Source organism: Gambusia affinis, linkage group LG09 (assembly GCF_019740435.1).
Source record: "Gambusia affinis linkage group LG09, SWU_Gaff_1.0, whole genome shotgun sequence".
In the NCBI taxonomy this organism is placed as follows: domain Eukaryota; kingdom Metazoa; phylum Chordata; class Actinopteri; order Cyprinodontiformes; family Poeciliidae; genus Gambusia; species Gambusia affinis.
Genome location: NC_057876.1, coordinates 540,851 through 563,578, shown reverse-complemented (window position 1 = coordinate 563,578; position 22,728 = coordinate 540,851). Strand labels below are relative to the sequence as shown.

Below are 22,728 nucleotides of genomic sequence, written 5' to 3'. Positions count from 1 at the left end.
ACGCAATATAACGCTATACAGCATCTGCGTAATGCTGAAAATTTGTATTGCATGTGTTGGTACCATGCAATGTGATTCATGCTTTCGTCCTCTTCCTCCTTCCTTCCTTCCTTTCTTTTTTTTATTAAAAAGAAAATCACGTGGCATCACATGAAACGGAGAATTGATCTTCGTTGTCTTCCCCTACATTATCAAGACTGCCAACACCCACAGAACAAATACCCTTTGTCCCCTAAACATCGCCTGAACAATAAAGAAACTTAATCAAACTCCTGCTGTTTTAGCACTAAACGACATTCGCTTCTGTGCCATACCTGTGCTTACATTAAAATGTTTGAGAACGTTATTGCATAATCAACCACAAGATGTCGCTCTAATCCACAGCTGACACCTGCCTATCTAGAAGGTAATGACAGTTCTGCCAAAAGTTTACATTTTACTCGAAAGTCTAGTAGTCTATACCTGGCCCTCATGAAGTAGGTGTGTTTAGTACTTTTTGACGTAGTCAGCTGCGAGCCGTGAACAGCCAATAACAAGCCTCTAACACTAACCTGTGGGATTCACCTTTAGCTGTCCACCTGTTATCCATGGGAAGTTAAGGGGCAGGCGTTCAGTGACTGAGAGGAAGGACTCCTAGTGAGAAATGAGATGAGGTTTTACCCCCTACGAGTTGTATGTTTGTTGGTGATCGTGTATTTTCTGTCACTTTCTTGGATAAAATCATTTCCGGATGATGGAGGTACGTCCAATAATCTTCCAAAACAAAGATAATAGTATTTTTATTTTTTTTAAAGACAAAAGCGTAATTTTTACGTTGCCTTGTAGTGCGCGTTTGAATGACGGCAAATTACATCAAATGAAACCGATGATTGGGATCATGCTAAAATAGTTTAATTTTGTTGAACCGTGTCGGACTTTAAGTATTTTGTCTGCACCCGGCAGCGGGGTGTTTTCTCTTACAGCCACGGTCTACGAGAACTATTAGCACTAATCAAAAGGCATCATTATACTTTTAATGTGTGTCGTAAAACTCTTCAGTCCATAACTGTGGTATATTGTGCTTGGCTGCCCAGTTATGGAAGTCTACTGTTCCCCTACTCTACCTGATCAGTTTCTGTCTCATCTTCCCAATTTCAGCCCATGAACAGCTGCAGCAAGGAAGACCCCACGAGACATCATTTTCCAGACAAAGCTGATCAAATGTCAGGAAAGATGTCACTCCAAAAACATGTCTAACTCAGCTAAATAATACCGCGAATTGTACATTAATGTTTAAAAAATTAACAAATCATGAAACGACCAATAGTAGCTACTGAAACCAGGAATCTTGCCCCCCCCCCCCCCCTCAAAATAAAAAAAAAAAGAATATCCTCCCTGTTACAATTTCTTGAGTCTATCTGACCTATCAAAAGCATCACAATTTTAAAAGCTTGCAACTGCCTTGCTTTCTTTGGTCCATACTGATAACTAGCACAATAATTACTGCTCTTGAATTTTACATCCAACAGTCGACATATAGTATGCAAGTAGGTTGCTTAATTTTTTCTATTAGTTTTAGATTAATGAAATGTCTCTCCCCACGACCAACAGTCATGGGTAACATGCAAAATATACATAATCCAGACTTCACAAAAAATAGTGTGTTGTTGCATTTTATTCAAGCTGCAGCATATAACTTTAACAAAAAAAATTCTCCATATTTGTTAAAGCTGTCACAGTTTGTTATGACACAGATAATCTGTGAAAGCAATCCTTTTCCTCCACCTCCTCCCTGAACTTCTATTGCTAACTAAAGTAATGCAACGTTCTGACCAAAACAACCAATCAGAACCAGGTGGAGGGTCTTAGTGCTGTCAATCATCCTCATTCACTCACTGTTAATAGTGGAATAGTGGGAAACAACTTGTCATTACAGGAAAAATGTTTATCTACTGTCATCAGTAGCTATGCTAACTATCCTAAATAGTGTATAATCTCTGACCACTTCTGTTGGAGAGGAACTGGGTTACAAATTGACACTTTTACCTTTTTCTCCCTGTGTCTCTCTATTTTTTGAAAACCTAACTTTATTATTTTTCATAGGAGCGTAGTAACAGCCACAGTCGTTCTTGTCTCACCGTCAAAATTAACCATTTCATGCTGATCCAGGGGGGTTCAGGGCAAATGTGTGGTTTTGGTCTGGGAGTGGGAGGGGCAACATTTAATTTTTACTGCTAAAAACAATTTTAGAAAACACAGTATAATTAATTTTGTAATTGACAGGGCCCCATTTTTTAAAAAACCTCTATGAACAATAATAACAATAAAATTGTTGGCCAGGGGCCTTTGGAATTGTCATAACTGTCCCCCGTATACAGCGCCCCTGACTGAAACTCTCCAGTTTTCTCTATTTTCTGTCAGTGGACTGATGAAGATGAATATTAAGAAATGTTAAAGTGGCATTTAGGGGACTGATGAATCAAACTGGTTACAGGAAGCGTTTAAGTCAAGTCACTGCTGTAAATCCTCTCTGTCTGTGAATATACCATCTGAACTCTTTAACTTGTGAATACATTTCCTGGCTTATTCTGGGCCACGATTTTCCTTGTTCCCATAACAACAGACTTTTACAGATATGTAGTTTTTCAATGTGTTTGATCTGATTTTAATTAAAACAGGTAGTTTACCTAATCTTAAAATGAACCCCTTTATCTGCTAATCCCACATACTTCCGTACTTTGTGCCACACTCTAGTTTTTGATTGTTTTCCTCATATAATAACCACCAAGAGTAATCAAGTCGTATTGTGTCTTTAGATAAGTCACATTTTGAAAACTGATATAAAAAAGTAGAAATTTAAAAATCACTCAGCTTAAATGTAAATGAAGACAATTGCTAACTGAGATTGTCACTAACCCCGGGTTTATTTTATCCTGTATTTATCTCTAAAAATATTAAACAGCCAATCACAAGACAGGGTTTTAATGATTGGCCAGCAGCGACCCAAAGGAACACGTAGGTTTGAACAACAGAACTGAGACAAAAGTGGAACTTATGGAAATTGTAAAACTAACTTTTCAGAAAAGAACACACACTTACAGTCAAGCACGGTGGTGGACATGTGGTGGTCTGGGGTTTTGAGTAGGCCACAATTCCTCCAGAGCAAGAAAATGTCAGTTTTTGCAAATGTTTGGGAGTTTTTGCTGCCAAGGGTGACCCACCAGGGGGTAATTAGTTTTCCACATCGGGTAGCTTTGTCTCTTAACTGAGGGAATCCTTTACATTTAGTATTTTTAAAATTCACACTGGTTATCTCTGTCTGATAATAAAGTGAGTTTGAGGACCTGGTCATTGTAGCTTCACTTAAGACTCAAAAGCAAAAACAGGAAAAGAGAATACAACTGGCCCGAAACACAAATATGTTATTCTTAGTGAACGTCCAGGCTGGTTTGTTTGAGTGAAGATGAGAACTTCTGCCTTATCGTAAGCAGAATCCCTACAGTACACACCTGTCTCCACAACAACAGAACTGCAGGTGCTGGACAAGAGACTGTCGGTGGCAGAAGAGCTGGGAGGAAAGGTCAGCAAGGACCTCAGCCTCCTCCTGAAGCAGCTGGGGAACATGACACGCGCTGCTAACGTCAGCCACCTCTGGAGCAACACGTCCAGCAGCAGCAGCACCACCATGGGTGGGTAGGAGAGGACTCAGCCAGACCAGCCCAACACGTTCTGCCACTAGTACGGTAGATATGTGGCATGTTGTAGAAGAGTAAATACACCCAACAGGTTCTGCAACAGCACAGCCAAGATTTCTTGGTCAGTGTGAACACACAACAAAAAGCATGCAGAAGCAGAATGAGTTAGCTCACTTTTGTAGAAGGTTATGTAGGATGATATCTTTGTCTTACATCACAGGCTACTTCCTACTATATGCTGAGTTTGCTTGTCATTACTTCCCTACAGTGAACTGGTGTGTATTGTTTGTATAAAATACACTCAGTTGTTCCTTAGCTAACAGCACAAAGTCAAACTGCAGTGCCTGTACTTACTGATTAGAGATTGCTAGGACTCAGGTTGGGCTGCACAATATTAGGAAATATATTTTCCTAATGTAACTGTTAGGAACATCAGGAAACATTAGGAGACATAATTCCAACAGTTGTCTAATATGCAGTTATATAATTATATTCAAATACTGTGGTTTTTGTTTTTGATCTTTCGTTGTTGCAGCAACAGTAAAGCATCTGATGGATGACCTGAGCAGACAGTCGCTGCCTCAGGCCAGCATTCACTTCTACATGCCCCACCTCAGGAAGCATCCCAACAGCCTGGTGCCTCATGTGGTGCTGGGGAAGGGACGCAGCGGAGGTATGGAGCACACACACACACACGCACGCACGCACGCACACCCCACACACACACACACCGCACACACACACCATGCACACCCCCACACACTGCACACAATACCACATAATCCACATAAAGTCAAATGTATCAGGACATTTTTATGGTCTAAACTTCATATTTGTTTCGAACAATTTCTAATTCTTAGGATGTTACCAACTAGAATTATACAGAGTTGTGTAGTTACTAGTTACATTTACTTGAGTAACATTTTTCAAAAATTGTACATTTAGGAGGTTTACTTCTACTTGTGCAATTTTATTATAAAGTAGTTTTACTCTTTCTTGAGTATAATTTCTGGATTCTCAACACACTGAATGAAAAACAAACGTGTTTTAACCAAAACTTCACCAGACACAGACACACACCTGCAGTTTTTTTTTAAAGTTTGATAGGTTTTTCTTTTATTGAAAGAAACTGATTTAGAAAATTTTTCTCTTGCTCGATTTTGTTATTTTTTTGTCACTTTATGACTAATTGTTATTTTCATCCTTAAAATACCTAAATTTAAACTTAACGTTATATTTTGGTCCATCTGATGTTGTAATTTTTAAATATTAAATAATTGATCATTTTATCAGTCACTCCGTATTAGAATAGACTTTTTACCAAATGCTCTTTTACTCTTACTTGAGTCATTTCTTGGATTTTATTTTTATGTAGTTGTTGAAGTTGTGCTGCTCTTACTTCAGTACAATGTTTGGCTGCTCTGTTTGTCTCTGGAATGACATTTCTGAGCATTCTATGAGAACAGGTCCTGTGACGTGTGTTTCGGGTTTGACTGGATGTTCATCTCCCTGCTCCTCCTCCCACAGTGACCATGGTGCTGGGCATTCCCACGGTGAAGCGTGAGAAGCAGAGCTACCTGGTCAGCACCCTCAGCTCCCTGCTGTCCGGCCTCACCTCCTCAGAAATGCAGGATCTGCTCATCATCGTCTTTGTCGCTGAGGTTATATGCAGCTTTTTAGTCAAACGAATGCTAAACCAATCATTCTCTTGTTGTTCCTACCACTATGGCTCCAGTACGTTGTTTTAAAGTAGGGCTCCAGCAAACGATTATTTGACAATTAGTAGGATAAAACAATTGGCGCACTCTGCAGATTTTTTATTTATTCAGTATTTGAAACCTATTAAAAGATGCAAATAAACAAATCCTTCATCTCTTTTTTTTAAATATAAGAATGAAAATTTTGTTACCTAAAATACAATAACAGAGTTCTGGGTGGAACAAATTTACAGACATTTTTTTTTTCTTATCTTTAATGCAAAATTTATAATATTTTGTACAATTACTGCTCTGACTGTTGTTCTTTCAACAAATGTCCTTTTTTGAGTCTGTATGCTCCAGTTAACGATTACTCGATTACTAAATTAGTTGACAATTATGTGAATAATCGATTAATCATGATTAATCCAATTAATCGCTTCAGCCCTACTTAAAATATCCAGGATAGACACAGATTGAATTAAAATAGTAAAAAATGCAAATAATATTATGTAGCACAGAACAGGGGTGCCCTCAGATGAATTATTTCTATATTATAAGTACTTCATATGAATATTTAAAATAAATATTTAAAAAGAAATAATTCCACCTTATGACTCTCACTGTTTTTCGCAGGAGGAAAATATTCCCTAGCAGCTGAATTTGTTTCCATGACAGTTGAGTGTAGAGGCCTTCTTTCAGCCAGCTGACCATCAGTGGAGCAGCAGATACATGTAGAAACCTCATCACTGTGTTCACATTAAGGGACTGACAGACCTTGGTACTGGTCCATTAATGGTTCTGCTCATACTTGTGTTTGTATTCAGACCTTTGAGCCTTCCCGGCCTGCTTCTGATAAAACATGTTTTATCACCAACAAACATCTGTTTTAGGTTTTATTTTTTTCTCTTCATGTTGTGTGAAGAGCTCTTCACACATGCTAATTTCCACCTTCTGAATGTAAAAAAAAAAAAATACAGGTTTGCATTTGTTTTAGTTGATTTGTTTCCAAAATAAACAAGTAAACATCAGTTATGTAATTCACTCCTCCAGTAGGAGGACAGAGTGGTTCTGGGACATAACATGTCCCTCTGCATTGAGACAGATGCTGTGTGATAACAAACGTTTTGTGTTATCACACGTTTTTTATTTTTTTTCCCCTCCAGGGGGGTTTTTGTGGGCTCTAGTGTCCCTTATATATGACAGTAGGCTGACAGAAAAGGGGGAGAGAGAGAGGGGAAGACATGTGGCAAATGTCGCCGGGTCCAGGAATCAAACCCGCGACGGCCGCATCGAGGACTCAAGGCCTCCAAATGTGGGTTGTGCTATCCCCTACGTCACCACAGCACGCCCAACACAAACCTTTCTGATTCAGAATCTTCCAGCCTGCAGTTCCAGAAGCCGTCAGTGTGTTGCGGAGCTGGCAGAGAGGCATACACACACTCCGCCTGCTCCAACATGTAAAACCAGTTTTGATGGGTGAACCCATTGTTCACTGGGGATTGTTTGCTGTGGAGCGTTGAACAGAGTCAGTGTATGTGGTCAGACCGGAGCGAGGCGGCTGCTTCACACCACAGCAGTTCCTCACTTTATTCATTCCTTTCATACGTCAACTTCACTAACCTGTTTATTTTTTTGTTCCTTGTTAATTAAGACGGATCTACAGTATGTGGAGGGCGTCGCACGCAGCCTGTCTGAGAAGTGAGTGGCTTCTAGTTGCTTCCAGTGAGAGAAACTCGTTGCTAAACAAGAACCTCTTTTATTGCTTATTTTTCATGGACAATTATCTTCCAGGCTGTAAAATTACACTGGTCTACAGTCAAAAAGATTGTCTGGGGTTTTTGGGCTGTTTTAGGGTCATTTTGATGAGCTGAATCCAAGAATCACATCGGTTTTGCTCAACCAGGTCAACTTTCTGAACTATGGAGCAACATGAGCATCAAAGTGCATGACTTGTTCTCACATGTGGATCGGTTTCCTGACAATCTGGATCAATGAGTGATGAGCAATTCATTTCTCATCCATTTTTTGGATGAGAAATATTAATGGAAATAAACTGATAATGTCACAAAAAGGTCATTTATTTATTTAGTCAGAAGACTGAATTTTTCAAATTTTTCTAAATCAAATTAGAGTGAAAACCATTGAGAAAAGACGATGTCATTTTTGGATTCAGTGGTGCAAAAATTGTCCTTATTCAGTTGAAAAAACATAGACAACTTTCCAAGCATATGTTTTGTAACCCAGTGTAATCAGCCATCTTAAAATGTTTTGTCCTGATTTTATATGAAGGCACTTCATATGAAGAAAAAAAAAAGTCCCGATTTCCTAAGACTCAACAGCTTTCCTCCTTAAGCCTGACACAATAGTGAAGTCTGCTGGATAATCATTTGACCCAGAAGTTATTGTGATGAACAAGAATATTGTTTTTTTTTAACCATTTTCAAGTAATACAAAGGTAATAACATAGCAATGCAAGAACACATTTTCAAATATCAATAAACTTTAAATTCTTATGACTATTTTAGACTGGAACTGAAAGACCTTTTTAAATATACAAAATAACAAAAACAACAAATAAAATGAATAATGAAGTCTTTGTAAACAAAACTGTTCTTCAAGCAGAGGGCTAGTAGAGAGCAAAGCACCAGACTAAAGACGTTTTGTCATCCAGTTTTTGGTAGAAAGAGAGAAAAGAGAAAAACAATAAAGCTTGCAAATGGAAATTATTGAGTTTGTTTATATTTATCATGTGATTAATTGATTTATTGCTTATTGCAACAGGCCTAATCCTCCTCTGAGCTGCTGGCAGCCTAGAGAGAACTGATGGTTTCACTCATTAAAACAAAACGCTGCACAAACTCTTTCTGAACAAGGGATACCTGAAACACACTAGAGCATAGTTTTATTCTTTATTGAAACAGGGATCTTATGATTGTTTAAATGTTTTAATAGTTCAGCTGTATGAAGCTGATGCTTTATTCTTGTATTGGTTGGGTGGTTTTAATGTGCCTGTGTCACATGGATGAGTTCTGTCCTCTCCATCTCAAAGGTGATGGCCGGTAAAGTCATCACTTCAGAATCATTGATCTGAAGTCCAATACAGAAAGTTTTATTTCTGTACAACATGCCAAGTATTATTCTTAAATGATACATTTCAGAACAAGCCCAGCCATAAATTTGCTGCGTGACGGTTAGATAAGTTGATACTTTTATGGAAATATGAGCTGCTGCCTGAGGGCCTGTTCAACACTAAACCATAGGAAGCTGAAGAAAGTGGAGAAGTAGACAGAATAATAACGATCACTGGCCTGCACGTTATTTCCACTGCATCTGTCTGTGACCTGGAGCTGCAGGCCTTCTGCAAGTCCAACATGGATATGGATATGGAATCATTACTGACTGTCTTAGTGGGAAGACATCACTGATGCTGATGGAAATGACAGGGGCTGAATACATATGCTCACCACACTGTTCACTTATTTTGTTTCTGCAACTTAAAAATAAAACGCATCAAACATATTCCTTTAGACTTCAAAGTAATGCACTGCTTTAAGAAAATCTGACTCCTGTTTTTGTTTTGTCCTCTGTAGTTTTCCAAAGGAGGTGCAGTCTGGTTTACTGGAGGTGGTCTCCCCATCGCAGTATTACTACCCCGACTTCAACACCCTCAAAGAGACGTTTGGAGACTCCAAGGACCGAGTCAAGTATGCATCTACAATCTACATGCATAAACATACGTACTCCTGCTATAAAAACACAAACATAACGAATGTGAGTGTATTCTGACAGAAAATACATCACATCAAACGTCAAACAGGACATTTAGCTGAGTCATGGTGAACTCTGTCTGCATCTGAAGGCCCTGCTGATGGTTCTGAACAGTTACTGAGTCTGTCTGGATGATTTAAAAAAAAAAAAAAAAACTAAATAAAACAAACAACTGAATAACAAATTTAAGAGAATGATTACTGAAATTCCAGCAAAATGCTTGAATTCCATGTTAATTATGGCTGCAAGCATTGATTGTTTCAGTCATTCATAATTTGGACAATTAATTGATTAATCAATTTCAGAACACGCCACAATCTGGCACATTCTAAAGATTTTCATTTAACCACTTATGCCTTTTTATTGTAAATATTAAGCACAAAATATGCAAATAAACAAGTAATTCAAATCCATTTTTAATTAAAAAAATAGACATTTTATTGCCTGTAATGCAATAATAGCATTCATTTAGTGTAATATTCAATTAATCATGATTAATCATTCAGCCCTAATGCTAATGCTACCATTTCCAGAGTATCTTGATAGTGTCTCTAAAGTATTTGCATCCTGACCAATCTAGCTAGCCCTGTCTGCATGAACGGGTTAGGGTTAAATATGAATGTTTTATGTTTAGTCAGTTTTTACCAACAGTTTTTAAAACTCAACGGTTGTATTTAATATTTACAATAAAGAAACAGAATCAAGTTTGTTTCTCTGGTGCAGCTGAATCTGCGAAATGTTCCTCCTTCCTGAACACCAGAATGTCTCAGCACACATGAATATTCATGAATATTCAACTCATAAATTTTAGCTTTATTTTACTTTAAAAACTTGATGTGTTTTTGTTTTACTAGTAATTATTAACATTCCTGTTACAGACTGCAGCTCTCAGCAGTGTTTCTGTGTGTGGGATGACAGAACGCCTAAGAGAACAAAGATATTTATTGTGGGGTTTATGGTTTCTTATGGTAGTAATTTAGTTATATTTTACAACCTTAGAGCAAGCAGGACTATATTGTTTCTATTGCACAAAGTGAGTCTGAGTGAAGAGATTAAATCATTCGTGTCGAATCATTCTGGACCCGTCTCATCTGCCCACTTTCATCCAGTTCTTCACTCTAAAAACTCTAAAGTATTTTTGATCTAGTTTGTAGTTTTTAGTTCAATATCTTAGTGCACTTGAAATAAGATAAAACTCACTTGATCTGATCAGAAGGACAACTTTCTTTTCTGCTTTTTTTTTGTCCCTTCATTCAGCTGAGCACAGTTAGACTGATGAGGAGGTTTGCTGTCTGCTTACATCACTTCCTGCTCTGCTGCATACTGGTTCCTGCCACAGCTTGCCTGATCATAAACTTTACTGTTTGATAAGAATGCTGGAATGATGGTTGTTCCTCCTGTTCCTTTTCTCACAGATAGAAATAAAACATGCTCATTTGTCTTGTTTTGTTTTGCAGATGGCGAACTAAGCAGAATTTGGACTACAGCTTCCTCATGCTGTACGCTCAGGACAAAGGAACTTACTATGTTCAGGTGATTTTAGACTTCTACCATGAAGCAACTTCAGATTTCATGTATGAGACATTTTGAACATTATGACTGGAGTTTTGTCACCTGTGAGTGGTGTCAGAAAAGCTGTGGACTCACCAGCTGCGTTTCTATTACAAATGTGCACAAAACTTTGTCGTTAATCCGCTAGTGTTGGAAAAAACACAATTTTGCAATTGCAGCGTTTCCATTAAATAGGGAATACATTTTAAATTACAGATGAATATGTTTGTTCATGTGATAAGTCTTCTTCATTTTTTCTGCCAGTAGTAACACCTGGTTGTTGATCATGTGACTTGTGTTATGCAAAAAAAAAAAAGTGTTTCCTTTGCAGTTTTGCGAAACACACTAATGTCTAAAAACCACATTTATAGAAAAGTTATAGAAAAACATGAGATTCTGTTTTTTTCAAATATCAGTTTGGACGTAGCGGACCACATGCAGCAGGTCTGGGAGAACATTGCACAGTCAAACATCCATATACAGTTATTTGTTTTCTAAATGCCACAATTTATAGTTTGTTCACAAATTTGTACAAAAAAATGTAGATTTGCCTCATACAGTCATATTCAATAAATTTGAATAAGTTTAGATGAGGGAGGCCCGATTGTCAAAGTTAAAGTATCTCTTGAAAATAACAACCTTTCTTGATCATACCTCTAAAAATGTTTTTTTATTTTCTGACTCTAAATTTCATGTTTCTATTGACTCATCATTAACAGAAATAAAGGCTTCCATCTTTGTGTAATCTATGTAATTTCACTTGGTGTTAAAGTTTCTGAAATAATTAAACTTTTTTATAATATCCTAATTTATTAAATGGGCCTATAGATTTAATGTTGTAATCCAACAATGTTTCTTCCTAACAGCCCGTATGTTTCAGTTAAAGTACGCCACACAAAGCAGAGCTTTGAAATGTTTGACAAAAGCATGAAAAAAAAAAAAAACAGGAAAAAATGTTAACAGTTTCTGGCTTATGCCAATCAATATTTGAAATTAGAATGTGTGTTGTTGTCACAGCCTGGCTCTGGGGTTATGACAAAAGAAACAACACAAAATAACACTGTGCAAATATTTACTATGGGAAATAAAATGGCCAAAACAAACCAGAAGGCAAACAAATGTGGCCCTGAATGACTAACATTTAGCAGCTCAAACAATTAATTACCTGACAGGGCCGTCACACTGACCTCTGACCCCAGAGCAATGAAAAACTCTATTGTGATCTTGTTGAAGAGGTGAAGGCCAACATTTTCTTAAAGCTACGGGACTTTTAGAATTCCAGTGTGGCGTGATGTTTCCCTGCACTAATTACATTTCTCTACAGAATGTTCTGGAAGTGAGTCTCCAACTATCTGTGTGTGTGTTTTCTAGTTGGAAGATGACATTTTTGCAAAGAGCGGTTACTATAGCGACATGAAGGCATTCACCATGCTGTCTTCTAACGAATGGCTCTACCTGGAATTCTCCCAGCTTGGGTTTATAGGTGTGTTTGTTTTTCCACACAGCATCGCAGAGGGAAACCAACTCAGAGGCTTGATTCTAACGCCGTCTGTGTTTTGCCTTTTTAAAAATTTTTCCAGGTAAGATGTTTAAGACCAGAGACCTCCCGATGATAGCCGAGTTCTTCCTCATGTTCCACAAAGACAAGCCTATCGACTGGTTGCTGGATCACATTCTGTGGGTGAAGGTTTGCAACCCGGAGAAGGATAACGTAAGTCTGCTGACCCCGACCAAACCCTAAGAGCTTTAATACTTTAGTCATACTCTGTTTATTTTCACTTTTTTAAAACATTAATGTCCCGTCAGTCTGCTGGGAATTATTTGATTTACTACATGATTATTAGAGAGGCACCAATCTAATATTCATATCTATATCAGTCCTGATGTGGAAAAATATTCCACATCAGTGACAAAGTGTCTGATCCACAAGGGCATATTTTCAGACCTTTGTGGAGATAGAGAAGATTGATGAACAAGATCAATATCTCCCGATCGTTCTCCCAAAAGAAAGAATTCAGGGACGGTTTGTGGGTACACCCCGGATATGGACAAGACCACCAGCTTTCTAAACCTGTTGTGAGGACATAGCAGCAGTGGACGATTGAGGCTGTGGAGGACCTGCAGGCATGCTCTGACCAGTGATGTGTTTAGGACTGCAGCCTGGAGAAATACACAGAGGCTGGCTGATAGGGACTGCTGTGTACCGTCACACACCAGGGTGAGTCCCAACAGTGACAAACCCTGGTTTTCATCCAAACTCAGATGTCTAGAAAAGGGAAAAAGAAGAAGCATGTGAGTGGGGACAAAGAACAGATCATAGTCACCACATGTAACAGTCCTTGTTGGAGACAAAGGCTCCCTGATGTAAATCTTCCAGCAAGGTTTGGTGGTTAGAAATAACACTGGGCCTAAAATATCTCATCTTTGATATGAACTGAAACATGAGAACAGGATGTTACACCACATTCTCCGCCAGGCCTAAAACACTCCTGTCTGCAATCTGGTGGTTCCAACAATTCCAGAGAAATCCTCGTCCTCCTTCTCAGGATGGCTGAATCACAAAACGTGCTCTAAAAGCCATGAAATATAACATCTTCAGGAAAACTTTGGAACCACATGACAACATCTCTCTTCTTGGGTCTGGTGGTCACACACCTCTCAGGTATAAACCCTGATTCTTGTATTGAGTCCAGCTGGTCTGTGTTCCACCCTGAAGCAACGTCTTCCCAGTCCTTAATACCTCACTGAATCCTGCTATAATCCTGTCTGCTACTAGACCTCCATCATCAACCCTGTCCCCAGAACCCAAGGACCACAGGACTTCAAACCTGTTGCTCTAACCTCTGTTCTTATGAAGTCTTGTGAGTGCCTGGTTCTCTCCCACCTGAAAGCCATCACAGCCCTCCTTCATCCTCCTTCACCCTTTACCAACGGATCCAGCAGGTCTGTAGACGATGCACTCCGGTTCATCCCTTGCACCAGGTCTTCCCAGGAACCGACATCAGGATCCAGTTTGTGGATTTTAGCTATGCTCCGCCGGTACAATTCTTGTGCCAGTGGAGTTTGTTTGGATCCCCCCTGCCCACATTTAACATAAAATATGACTTCCCATCACATTTCTAATGGTTTGTTGAAGAATCCATTCCGCTTTATTGATAGAATATTGATACCACAAAACTCCACTCCGGGTTTTCTTGATTGATAGCTCACCCCACCACATACTTTATATGCTCCAAGTATAAACAGGTGAATCACTAGTGCAGGCTGCTAAGACCTAGACAATGATTGGACCTTCTGGCTTAGCTGTGCTAGTGGTTCAGTTCAAGTAAGTGCATTACAGATGACTGAGCTGCAGTCTTCTCTAATGACTGCACCACTAGGTGTCTTTGCTGGAAAGAAGTCGAACGGAGGTGGAAGTTGATACTTTTCAAAATAAGATACTTCATTTTGACTGGTCTCAGCGAGGTGCAAAAGAGAGAGAAAGTAGCTGCAAGTGGTTGGCTAGCCGTTTGTTAGCACTTCTGAGTCTCGGATTACCACTGGATCTCTCCAGATGTGTTCATCCAGCCTTTTGGAGGCTTTTAATTTCATCTTCAGATTCTGCATGCAGCATATCAGCATAATGACGACTATGATGGGTGTTCCAACATGTGATCTCTGCTCTCACTAATCATCAGTGGGTTTCATTTGCAGAAACACTGTGATCTTCAGAAAGGAATGATGAGGAGGAGATTTAAGCCCTCGCTCTTCCAGCATGTTGGTCTTCATTCTTCTTTGCCTGGAAAACTACAACATCTGAAGGTGAGTGCACCTCTGACCTCTGACCTCTGTCATGATAACCTCTGTCTCCGTCCGTGTGGAGCTAATGCCAGAGTGCCACAGTTAATAAAAGCAGCAGACAGCTGCATTGATTACATTTAAATGACTCCATGGAGAGAAAGAATCACAGAAATGTAAAACACCTCCAATAATACTTATTTTTCTCTCTTGATCAGAAAACCATTTTCTGAATGAAAAATGAAAATCCTGACAGAGAACTGAAGTCTCAAAGAGAGCAAATGTTTGAGTGGATAAAGTTTTGCTCATATTCAGTAATTTAGAGGATGAAAGAACACAGACTGTTTATACAGGGACAGCTGTGACTCAGCTCATTGTCTCTTTTATCTTTTTAGGATTTTTTTTTCCGTTGTAGTTTATGTTCACCAGGGCTTGGTGGGAGAATGACCTGTTGGTGGGACTTGGGGAGGGTTGCTGCTTGATGCAACCCCAAAAGACTTTATTTATCCCAACGGGAATTTAAATGCTGTTGTGACTCCTATATATCCTCCTGCAATCTGTGGATGGTGATGCTGTTGTTAGGAAAAATCTGTGGTAGCAGTCTGTCTTTGTTTCACACAATTTCAAAAATAACAAAATAATAATAACTTTTTTAAAAAATAGCTACAAATTTTCCACAAAATATTTTATAGAACAGAACAGCAGGTGTTCTAAAAGGCAGCAGGAAGCATTTCCCCTCTATAGTTGGACATGCTGCCCTCCTGGTCTGACACCACGTTCATCTTCTTCCCTCCTGTTTCTCCTCCACTGCAGGATAAGGACTTTGGGAAGGAGGGTTTGTTTCAGGCTCACAATAACCCAGCTGCTGCGGTGAACAGCAGCATGAAACACTACCAGCAGCACAGCCTGGAGCGGCTTTACAAAGGAAGTGACTTCATGTGGGCTTTGACGCCGGTCCGGGGCGACTACATCCTCTTCAGCTTCCCTCAGCCCATCCGCATAGCTGGGTCAGTCGTGTTTTAGCCTTTTGATCAGCCTGATGGGCAGGTGATTAATAGCCAGTTCATACGCTACAGCTTTGGAAGTGTGAGCAGATAATACTTTCTGCACTTTGAGCCAGTCTTGGAAGCAGAATTTAAAGCTTCTGAACTTTACATTCTGCTTGAATTTAAAGTGGAATTAAAATTTAAAAAGCAACAAAAAACACATTACAAATAAAGAATATCATCTGTGGGGAAAAAAAGGATTTGTAGTTTTATAAAGATTTTGATATAAAATTTTCGTGTTCATGGTCAAAGACAAGAAGTTTAAACTATTGATCCTGTTAAACTGAACCCAATTTACCTGCTGTGAACACAGTCAGTTTAGTGAGTTCTCAGTAAACAGATTCAACTAAAACAGTTAAATCTGTTTTAGGTTTTATTTTCTTCTTGTAGTTTATGTGCATCATAACTGAGCATATTGAGGCAGGGATAAGGATAAAGATTTTTTTTTTATCTCCAACAAACTGACCTGAGTCACCAAAAAAACCATTTGCCAGTTAAGAGTCCCAGTCTGATACATCTTACATATAAATTAATACTCTCAGTGTTATTTGTATGGTTTCAACGTAAAATGATGCATGTCTTTAGTATTCAGGGTGTCTGCTCATCCTTAAAAAGTCTTCATGTATCTAAAAGAAATGCCTTAAAATGTCTTAAATTCATTAAAATAATCTGTATGTGTCTACCAACAACCTTTCAATTCTCTATCATATGTTGGCCTTAGATACATTAATATCATCTATTTGGGGGTTTTTAGCAGCAAACGGGGCACTTGAATGAAAATGTTGCTTGTTTTGTCAATATAGTTTTTGATAAAATGTGATTAATTGCGATTTATTAATTACAGACCCTGCAATAAACTAAATTAAGCATTATGGTAGTCTAGTCCACCACTATTTCTGAGTTATTAGTCAATAAAAATATGTATTTTTTTCCTGTAGGTATTTGTTTCGTAGTGGAAACAGCCAGGCAGTGGGGGATAAATTCCACAACACCACAGTGGAAGTCCTCTCCAGCAATGTGAGTAACCCATGTGTGTGTGGGCGTGTGTGTGGGCGTGTGCTCCATGTGAATGCGTGTTCTCTGGTTGCTCTACCTGCTGACGGCGGCCAGAGTCTTGGTTTTCATTGCAGGTGTTGATGCCTTAGGAAAAAGTGGCAATGTAACAGGAAACACCCAGCCCAACAAGCTATCTGTTATCACTGCACTGTGTGTGTGTGTGTGTGTGTGTGCGTGTGTGTGTGTGTGTGTGCGTGCGTGCGTGCGTGCGTGCGTGCGTGCGCGCGGGTGGGTGCGTGCGTGCGTGTGTGTGTGTGTGTGCGTGTGTGTGGGTGTGTGTGTTCTGCCACACTTGAGGCACGCTTAAAGGGAAAAGTGTTTACGTGACAGCTGACCTTTGAGTAAAGTTAGACAGACACTGGATCCCTGAGGGGAAGATAAGAGGGAAACCACAATACTAGAGGTAAGTCTAGTCCCCAGGCTTTAGGTTGCACTGCGGCCAAAGGGGACTGCTGCACGGCAGGAACAGCTGGCAAGGAAAACTGTTCTTTAAATTTATTACATCAGAATATAGAAATAATTCTAGAAATCGGGTATTTTTAATAAAGTGACAAAACTTAAGTCAAATGTAATTTGGCCAAATCAGCAACAACAAAAAAGGAAAGTAAAGCGATTTAGTGAAGCTTCTTTTGATTGAAACATTGGAAATGATGAAAATCTTCCTCAGAACAAAAAAAGATCTGGAGGTGATGATGGAGAAGACGGAGGCATTATCAGCCTGATGGAGGATTCAGTCTGTCTGCACAGGGAGAGAAATTCCATCGTTCACAATCGCAATGTTTTACCATGTCATTAGGTAAACCATGAAACTCAGTAAAGAAAATAGAGGGAAATGGCACAACGAAAAGATCAAAAGATAAAACCCTTATTTTGAAAAGCTTTGTCTTCACACAGAAACCAGCTTGACTTGATGATGTATACAAGTCACGGTCCTCCACTTCAAACAGCGATGCATCGGGCTGGAGCAGCGAGATGAAGTCATAAATGAAAGCTTTACCCACAAGAAAATACTGATATGTTGCTTCTCTTAAAATGTTCAGGCTCATTTTAAGAGATCCAGTTTAACTAATCCTAATGTTCAATCATATTTAAGTTGTTCTATTAAGCACTTATTCAACCCAGGCCTCAGGTAAAACGACTTTAGTTGGATGAATGATGGGATCTTTCAACATCAAACAAAGCATGTCCTGATAACTGTTCTTATTATTTATCAGGACATGCTTTCTTGGGTTTGATCTGTAAACTGAAAAGCAATCCAGGAGTAATATTAGTTACCATGGTGATCACAGGTGCACCGATTGTAGTTTTCTTTATAATCGATCTTTACAATCTGCCTGATTATAATTTTGATCAATACCAATGTTTTAGCTGAACAGAAATTTTCTACTGTTGTTAAGGTCGCATGTGTAGACATGATCTGCTGGGCGGGTCTGTCAGTCAGACCCCCCTCAGTGAAGATTAAAATGGTATAGTAGCTCACTTCGCAGTAGTAGATTAGATCATGGTTGCTAGGCGTCTCTCTGTTCTCCAGCCTCTGACTCCTCTGTGTTTGTGTCTCGTAGACAAGGGCTGCAGAGAAGCTCCTGGCTGGATCACCATCTAAATACAAGCGGTCTGACAGCAAATTTGTTGTTATTGGTGAGTAAATGACATGTTGAATCCATCACATGGTGGCCTTAATGTGTCAGGTGGATCTTACTCTTCACCACTGCAAGCTAAAGCATGGAAGAAAGACAGAATTAGTCTTAATAAGCTGATTTGTCTCCAGGTGTTAGGAGCAGACAACATCCAACCTGCAGACTAAACTGAAAGGAGCCATTGTCTCTGAACACACACTTCCTCCAGGCATATTCTGTGGTCTGCAGCAGATCATAGACAGCCTGGCGTTATGGAATAGGTGCCATCATATTTGCATGTCCCTTTATAAAACACAGACCTGAACCTCTACTGAACCTCACCCTCAGGATAAGTCAGACCTGATAACTGATTACCGGTACTCTGCAAATGTTAGGGAACCTGCCATGGAGGTTCTTCTGTGGGCAGAAGGAAGCCTGAGGGAATGCATGTTGTGAAGGCAGAGCAGCTTGTAAACAGTGGACTGGATGGAGTCTGACCTTTCCGATGTCAGGCCTGCTCCACGGATTCTGTTTCCTGTTCCAGTAGAATAAGCTGACAGGAAATGTAAGTTTGAGGATAAAAGCAACATTTACACCAAATACGTTCCAGACCCGCGTTGTTCTAGAGGTGCTGTTGATCAGGAGTAATTTATCATCTCCAAAAAGAAGCATAGGGTCAGAATCGGCATGGAAACGGTCTCTGTGTAACTGGCTGTTGACTATACAAAGAGCAGTGATATTAATATTGTGTAAAAACAAAAAGCTAAACCCTGCTAGAGTCTAGGGCTGACACGACTAGTTATGATTAATCGATTATTTAAGTAGTTGTCAACTAATTTAGTCATTTATTAATTAACTGGAGTAAACGGATTCAAAAATCCTGTAAATAAATCTATTAACCTTGTGCTGTCTAATTAATAATTGGTTAATGCAAAAATTAACCAATTAATGTACAAATGATCAAGCGTATCCTAAAGGAAGGCTACTATTGCATTTCTACCCAATAAAATATTATTCTTATTTAAAATAGGAACTGAATTGTTTGTTTATTTGCATGTTTGAATATATTTATAATTTATATATTTTTAATTAAATTAAAAATCTGCACAATGAGCCGGTTTCTTATCTGACTAGTTGTCAGAATGATGGCTAGCTAATCAATCCTGAGCTGCAGCCTGGTTAGCTGTGGTCCTAACACACTGTGGTTGGTAACCAGCCGTGTTTGTTGCAGGTGAATTTTACAACGGAGTGGCTGAAGGAGAAATTCCTGAAGTTCTGCAGCCCATCTCAGCTCTGCGCCTGGTGGTTCACTCCGACTCAGATGTCTGGGCTCTGCTGAGCGAGGTCAGAACCCGGTTCCCATAGGAACGCAGAGTCACTGTTCATCAACAAACCTGGGTTGTAGAATATATATATAAAAAAAGAGAATGTGCACAGATTTTTTTCTTGGCATAGAAATGTTTTTGCCCACATTGACAGGATGACATCACAGACTGGTGACTGAGGCGTAGAGATACAAACCTTTCAATGTCTAGTGATTCACTTCTCATCTTTAGGGTCACGATTCTATTCGGAAACAATTTTTAACTCACAAACCAATTTTTTCTATTCAAACAGTCTGGACTTGTGTTTAAATTATATGAGTCACAAGAGCAAAAGGCAAGTTTAAGAACAATTTAATTCACCACTATAACATTACAAGTATACAAGCCACCAATACTAATATACAAAAAAAAACACAATAAAAGAAGGCCTAATGTTACAGAGGTTTGTTCAGTTTGCTCAGCCATGGCATCAACAAAAACACAGTGATCAGATTTCAACGTTCTGTTCAGACCGGTCAGGTGTGTAATATTCCCTGAGCCCATATTCAACTCAATCAGGACAATAATATAATAATATGGTGGCATTGAATTGGACACTAAATAATCTTTTCTGTTAGAATCAGCTTCCTTTAAAAGTTCCTGTTGCTGAATCAGCTCTGTGACATTAGTTCTGCTTTCTTCTATTTCTGGACTTTTAGAATTTCAGGTTTCAGTTTCAGGTTGCATTGTTGAATGTTCCCTCCGTTTTATGATGCTGTGTAGCTAGAAGTCTTTCGTTTTATTCTTGGACAGTTGTTATGCTGTGTAACCATGGCAACAGTGTATAGTTTTTAGGAAACAGGAAGAGCTAACTATCATCTTACAAACTCAAATAATACCTGAGTGACAAATCCCAGAGGAGCTGAACAGCCTTCAGGATTCAGAGCAGGAAGTTGATAATGAGCAGTTATCTTATCCCCTACTCCAACATCTCCAACCAGACGGTCTGACAGACATTTAAAGTGGAGCAGCAAAAGCAAATGAGGTGGATTAGCAGATCTGCTAGCGACTGATGGTGTCATCCAGGGCATGTTTCTACTGTCTGCCTGGAGACTGAGCTGTTAGCATGTCATGACAGACATGAGACTGTAGTCTTCAGTCAGAGGCCTTTCACGTTCCAACTGCTACTGGAGATCTTTCTTACCCAACTTTTTGAAGTTTCTTGAATGATATGAGTAACAACAACGTTTATTTTTCCTTTGGGATTTTTGATCCTAAACTGAAAGTGATTGAGGAAGCCCTATAAATTTTGTTAAAGATCTACACAAGATCTACCCAAGTAGATCTGCATTCAGCAGATTACACAAGCGAAACACAAATGTGTCGGTTGTGTAAACACAAGTGGCACATTGTGCTGACAGTATTTTCAGGAAGTCCACAGAGAAGGTGCTCAGTTTTATAGTTACTGAAACTTCCTCTGATGTTTTGTTATGATATAATCCCCCTCTTCCTCCCTCTCCTATATTCTTCTGCTCCTGAGTTAACCTAGCTAATTATCCTCTACGTCTCACCAGACACCACTGGTAAGTGACCACTGGTAGTCTGGTCACTTAATAACCAAACTCAGAATGAAGATGAACATTTTTCAGCTGCTGTTGGGATTCTATTGTCTTGCGTTTGCTGTGTAGGGCATCATTTCTTGGGATGAAAAATAATGCACAGATGGGCAAGTAGAAACACGTCCAACATGTCTGAGCTCAGAAACATGTAGGAAGTATGTCTGATGAAAACGGCTCTCAACTTCTGTCTGCCTGCCATGTTTTCAGCTCAGACTTGTTTGATCTGCAGATTCTAGATACTGCACAAATAAGGAAATGTTACCTTCTGGTAAGTGTCTGGCTGCTACTTAGATAGTAGTCACGGGTAAAGCAGCAGGAACGGTTCAACTTGTTCTCATAAATATCTAAATTCCTCTGGTTCAGACTATTTGATCATCTTCAGATAAATATCATATTATATTGTCTTCTTCTCTGAATGTCTGCTGGTTGCTGGAGGTTTCTACCTGGATCCGTTGCAAAGCTGTGAAAAATGTGAAACAAACATTGGTGATACTGAAACCAAACTGAATCGATCACTCATTCTGGTTTCCTCTGTCCGTCAGATTCACATCAAGGTATGAAGACAAGGCGCGCCCTCTGCTGGACAAAGACTCTGACTACAAGGACATTTTAAAGCAGCTCTGAAGCTTGATGAGCAGATCGCCTGTTGGTGATCTGAGAGGAGCCATCCATCCATTTTCTGTTCACCCTTGTCCCTAATGGGGTCGGGAGGGTTGCTGGTGCCTTCTGAGAGGAGCTTCAGACAGAAATCTGACTCATGTTGAGTAACCATGTGGAGGAAGAAGCACTCCCCACACTGATGGGTTTACACCAACATAACCTGTCACACGTTTTTGCACTATGACAGATTTTTATTCTATAAAATAAACGTATGAAATATCAAACTGCCTCACCAGGGTTCCCTTTCATTTCTGTAGGCTTTTTCTTGACTTACTTTTGTTTACCTTGTTAAATGATCTGTAGTGAATAAAAAGCTTGTGTTCATGTAGACCAACTCCCCACAGATCAGATTTCTAGAGTGTTAGTGACCCAGAAAATATGCCAAACAATGAAAGTGAACCTGTAGTCATGCATTTAAAAGTACGGAACGGCGGCAGTCCAATCCATTTTTCATGTATTAAAAATGGATTGGATTTCCTAAATTCCACCTGTGTTTGAAAAAACAGTTAGCATAATTGTGTAAACTGATCAAACTGTTTTGAAATCTATGCTAGGAAAAAAAAAGTCACTAAAATGCTGGGCTTTTTTTTTTTTTTTTTTTTGCAGCCACGAGACCATGATTCAACATTAAATTAAATCGTTAAAATCTACTTACAAACTAGTTAAACACAAGCAGAAAATAGAAGTTTAAATCGTTGTAGATCCAAATCTTAACAAGGCTTTCACGTTATTAAATATAGATCAAGTTTGCAAAAAGAAAAATATTTTCTGAGCTTTAAGAGCAGCATTTGGGTCACTCTGCTTTTATAAATACTTACTGTATTTAGCCACTTTTAATAAATGAATTAAAACTAGATTTGGGTTCTCTAAAGTCAGTTGATAAATCTGAATCTGTTTACTATGAAATGAAAGAGAAAGCAAAAAGATTTTTATACATATACTTTGTGTTGTACTTAA

At 39.1% G+C, this 22,728-nt stretch overlaps 1 protein-coding gene across 2 annotated transcripts; it reads left to right on the top strand.

Moving 5' to 3' along the window:
• The first annotated feature begins 589 nt into the window (after positions 1-589).
• LOC122837007 (alpha-1,3-mannosyl-glycoprotein 4-beta-N-acetylglucosaminyltransferase B-like) lies at positions 590-21,995 on the top strand. 2 transcript variants are annotated; one of them, XM_044127061.1, is made up of 15 exons: positions 590-739; positions 3,507-3,668; positions 4,210-4,347; positions 5,202-5,335; positions 7,026-7,072; positions 8,965-9,078; positions 10,600-10,675; positions 12,065-12,176; positions 12,274-12,404; positions 14,387-14,494; positions 15,284-15,477; positions 16,455-16,533; positions 18,135-18,210; positions 19,420-19,532; positions 21,654-21,995. In XM_044127061.1, exons 1-15 carry the CDS (start codon positions 649-651, stop codon positions 21,669-21,671), a joined length of 1,593 nt encoding a protein of 530 aa, XP_043982996.1. In that variant the 5' UTR covers positions 590-648; the 3' UTR covers positions 21,672-21,995. The 2 variants fall into 2 exon arrangements, with proteins under 2 accessions (XP_043982996.1, XP_043982997.1); XM_044127062.1 differs by lacking the exon at positions 590-739 and adding an exon at positions 897-1,202.
• Positions 21,996-22,728: the final 733 nt, after the last annotated feature.

Coding starts and splice junctions, on each gene's coding strand:
- LOC122837007 (XM_044127061.1), top strand. CDS start 649: ATGAGGTTTTACCCCCTACGAGTTGTATGTTTGTTGGTGATCGTGTAT. Junction 3,669..4,209: donor CAGCAGCAGCACCACCATGG/GTGGGTAGGAGA, acceptor TCGTTGTTGCAG/CAACAGTAAAGCATCTGATG. Junction 15,478..16,454: donor CAGCCCATCCGCATAGCTGG/GTCAGTCGTGTT, acceptor TTTTTCCTGTAG/GTATTTGTTTCGTAGTGGAA.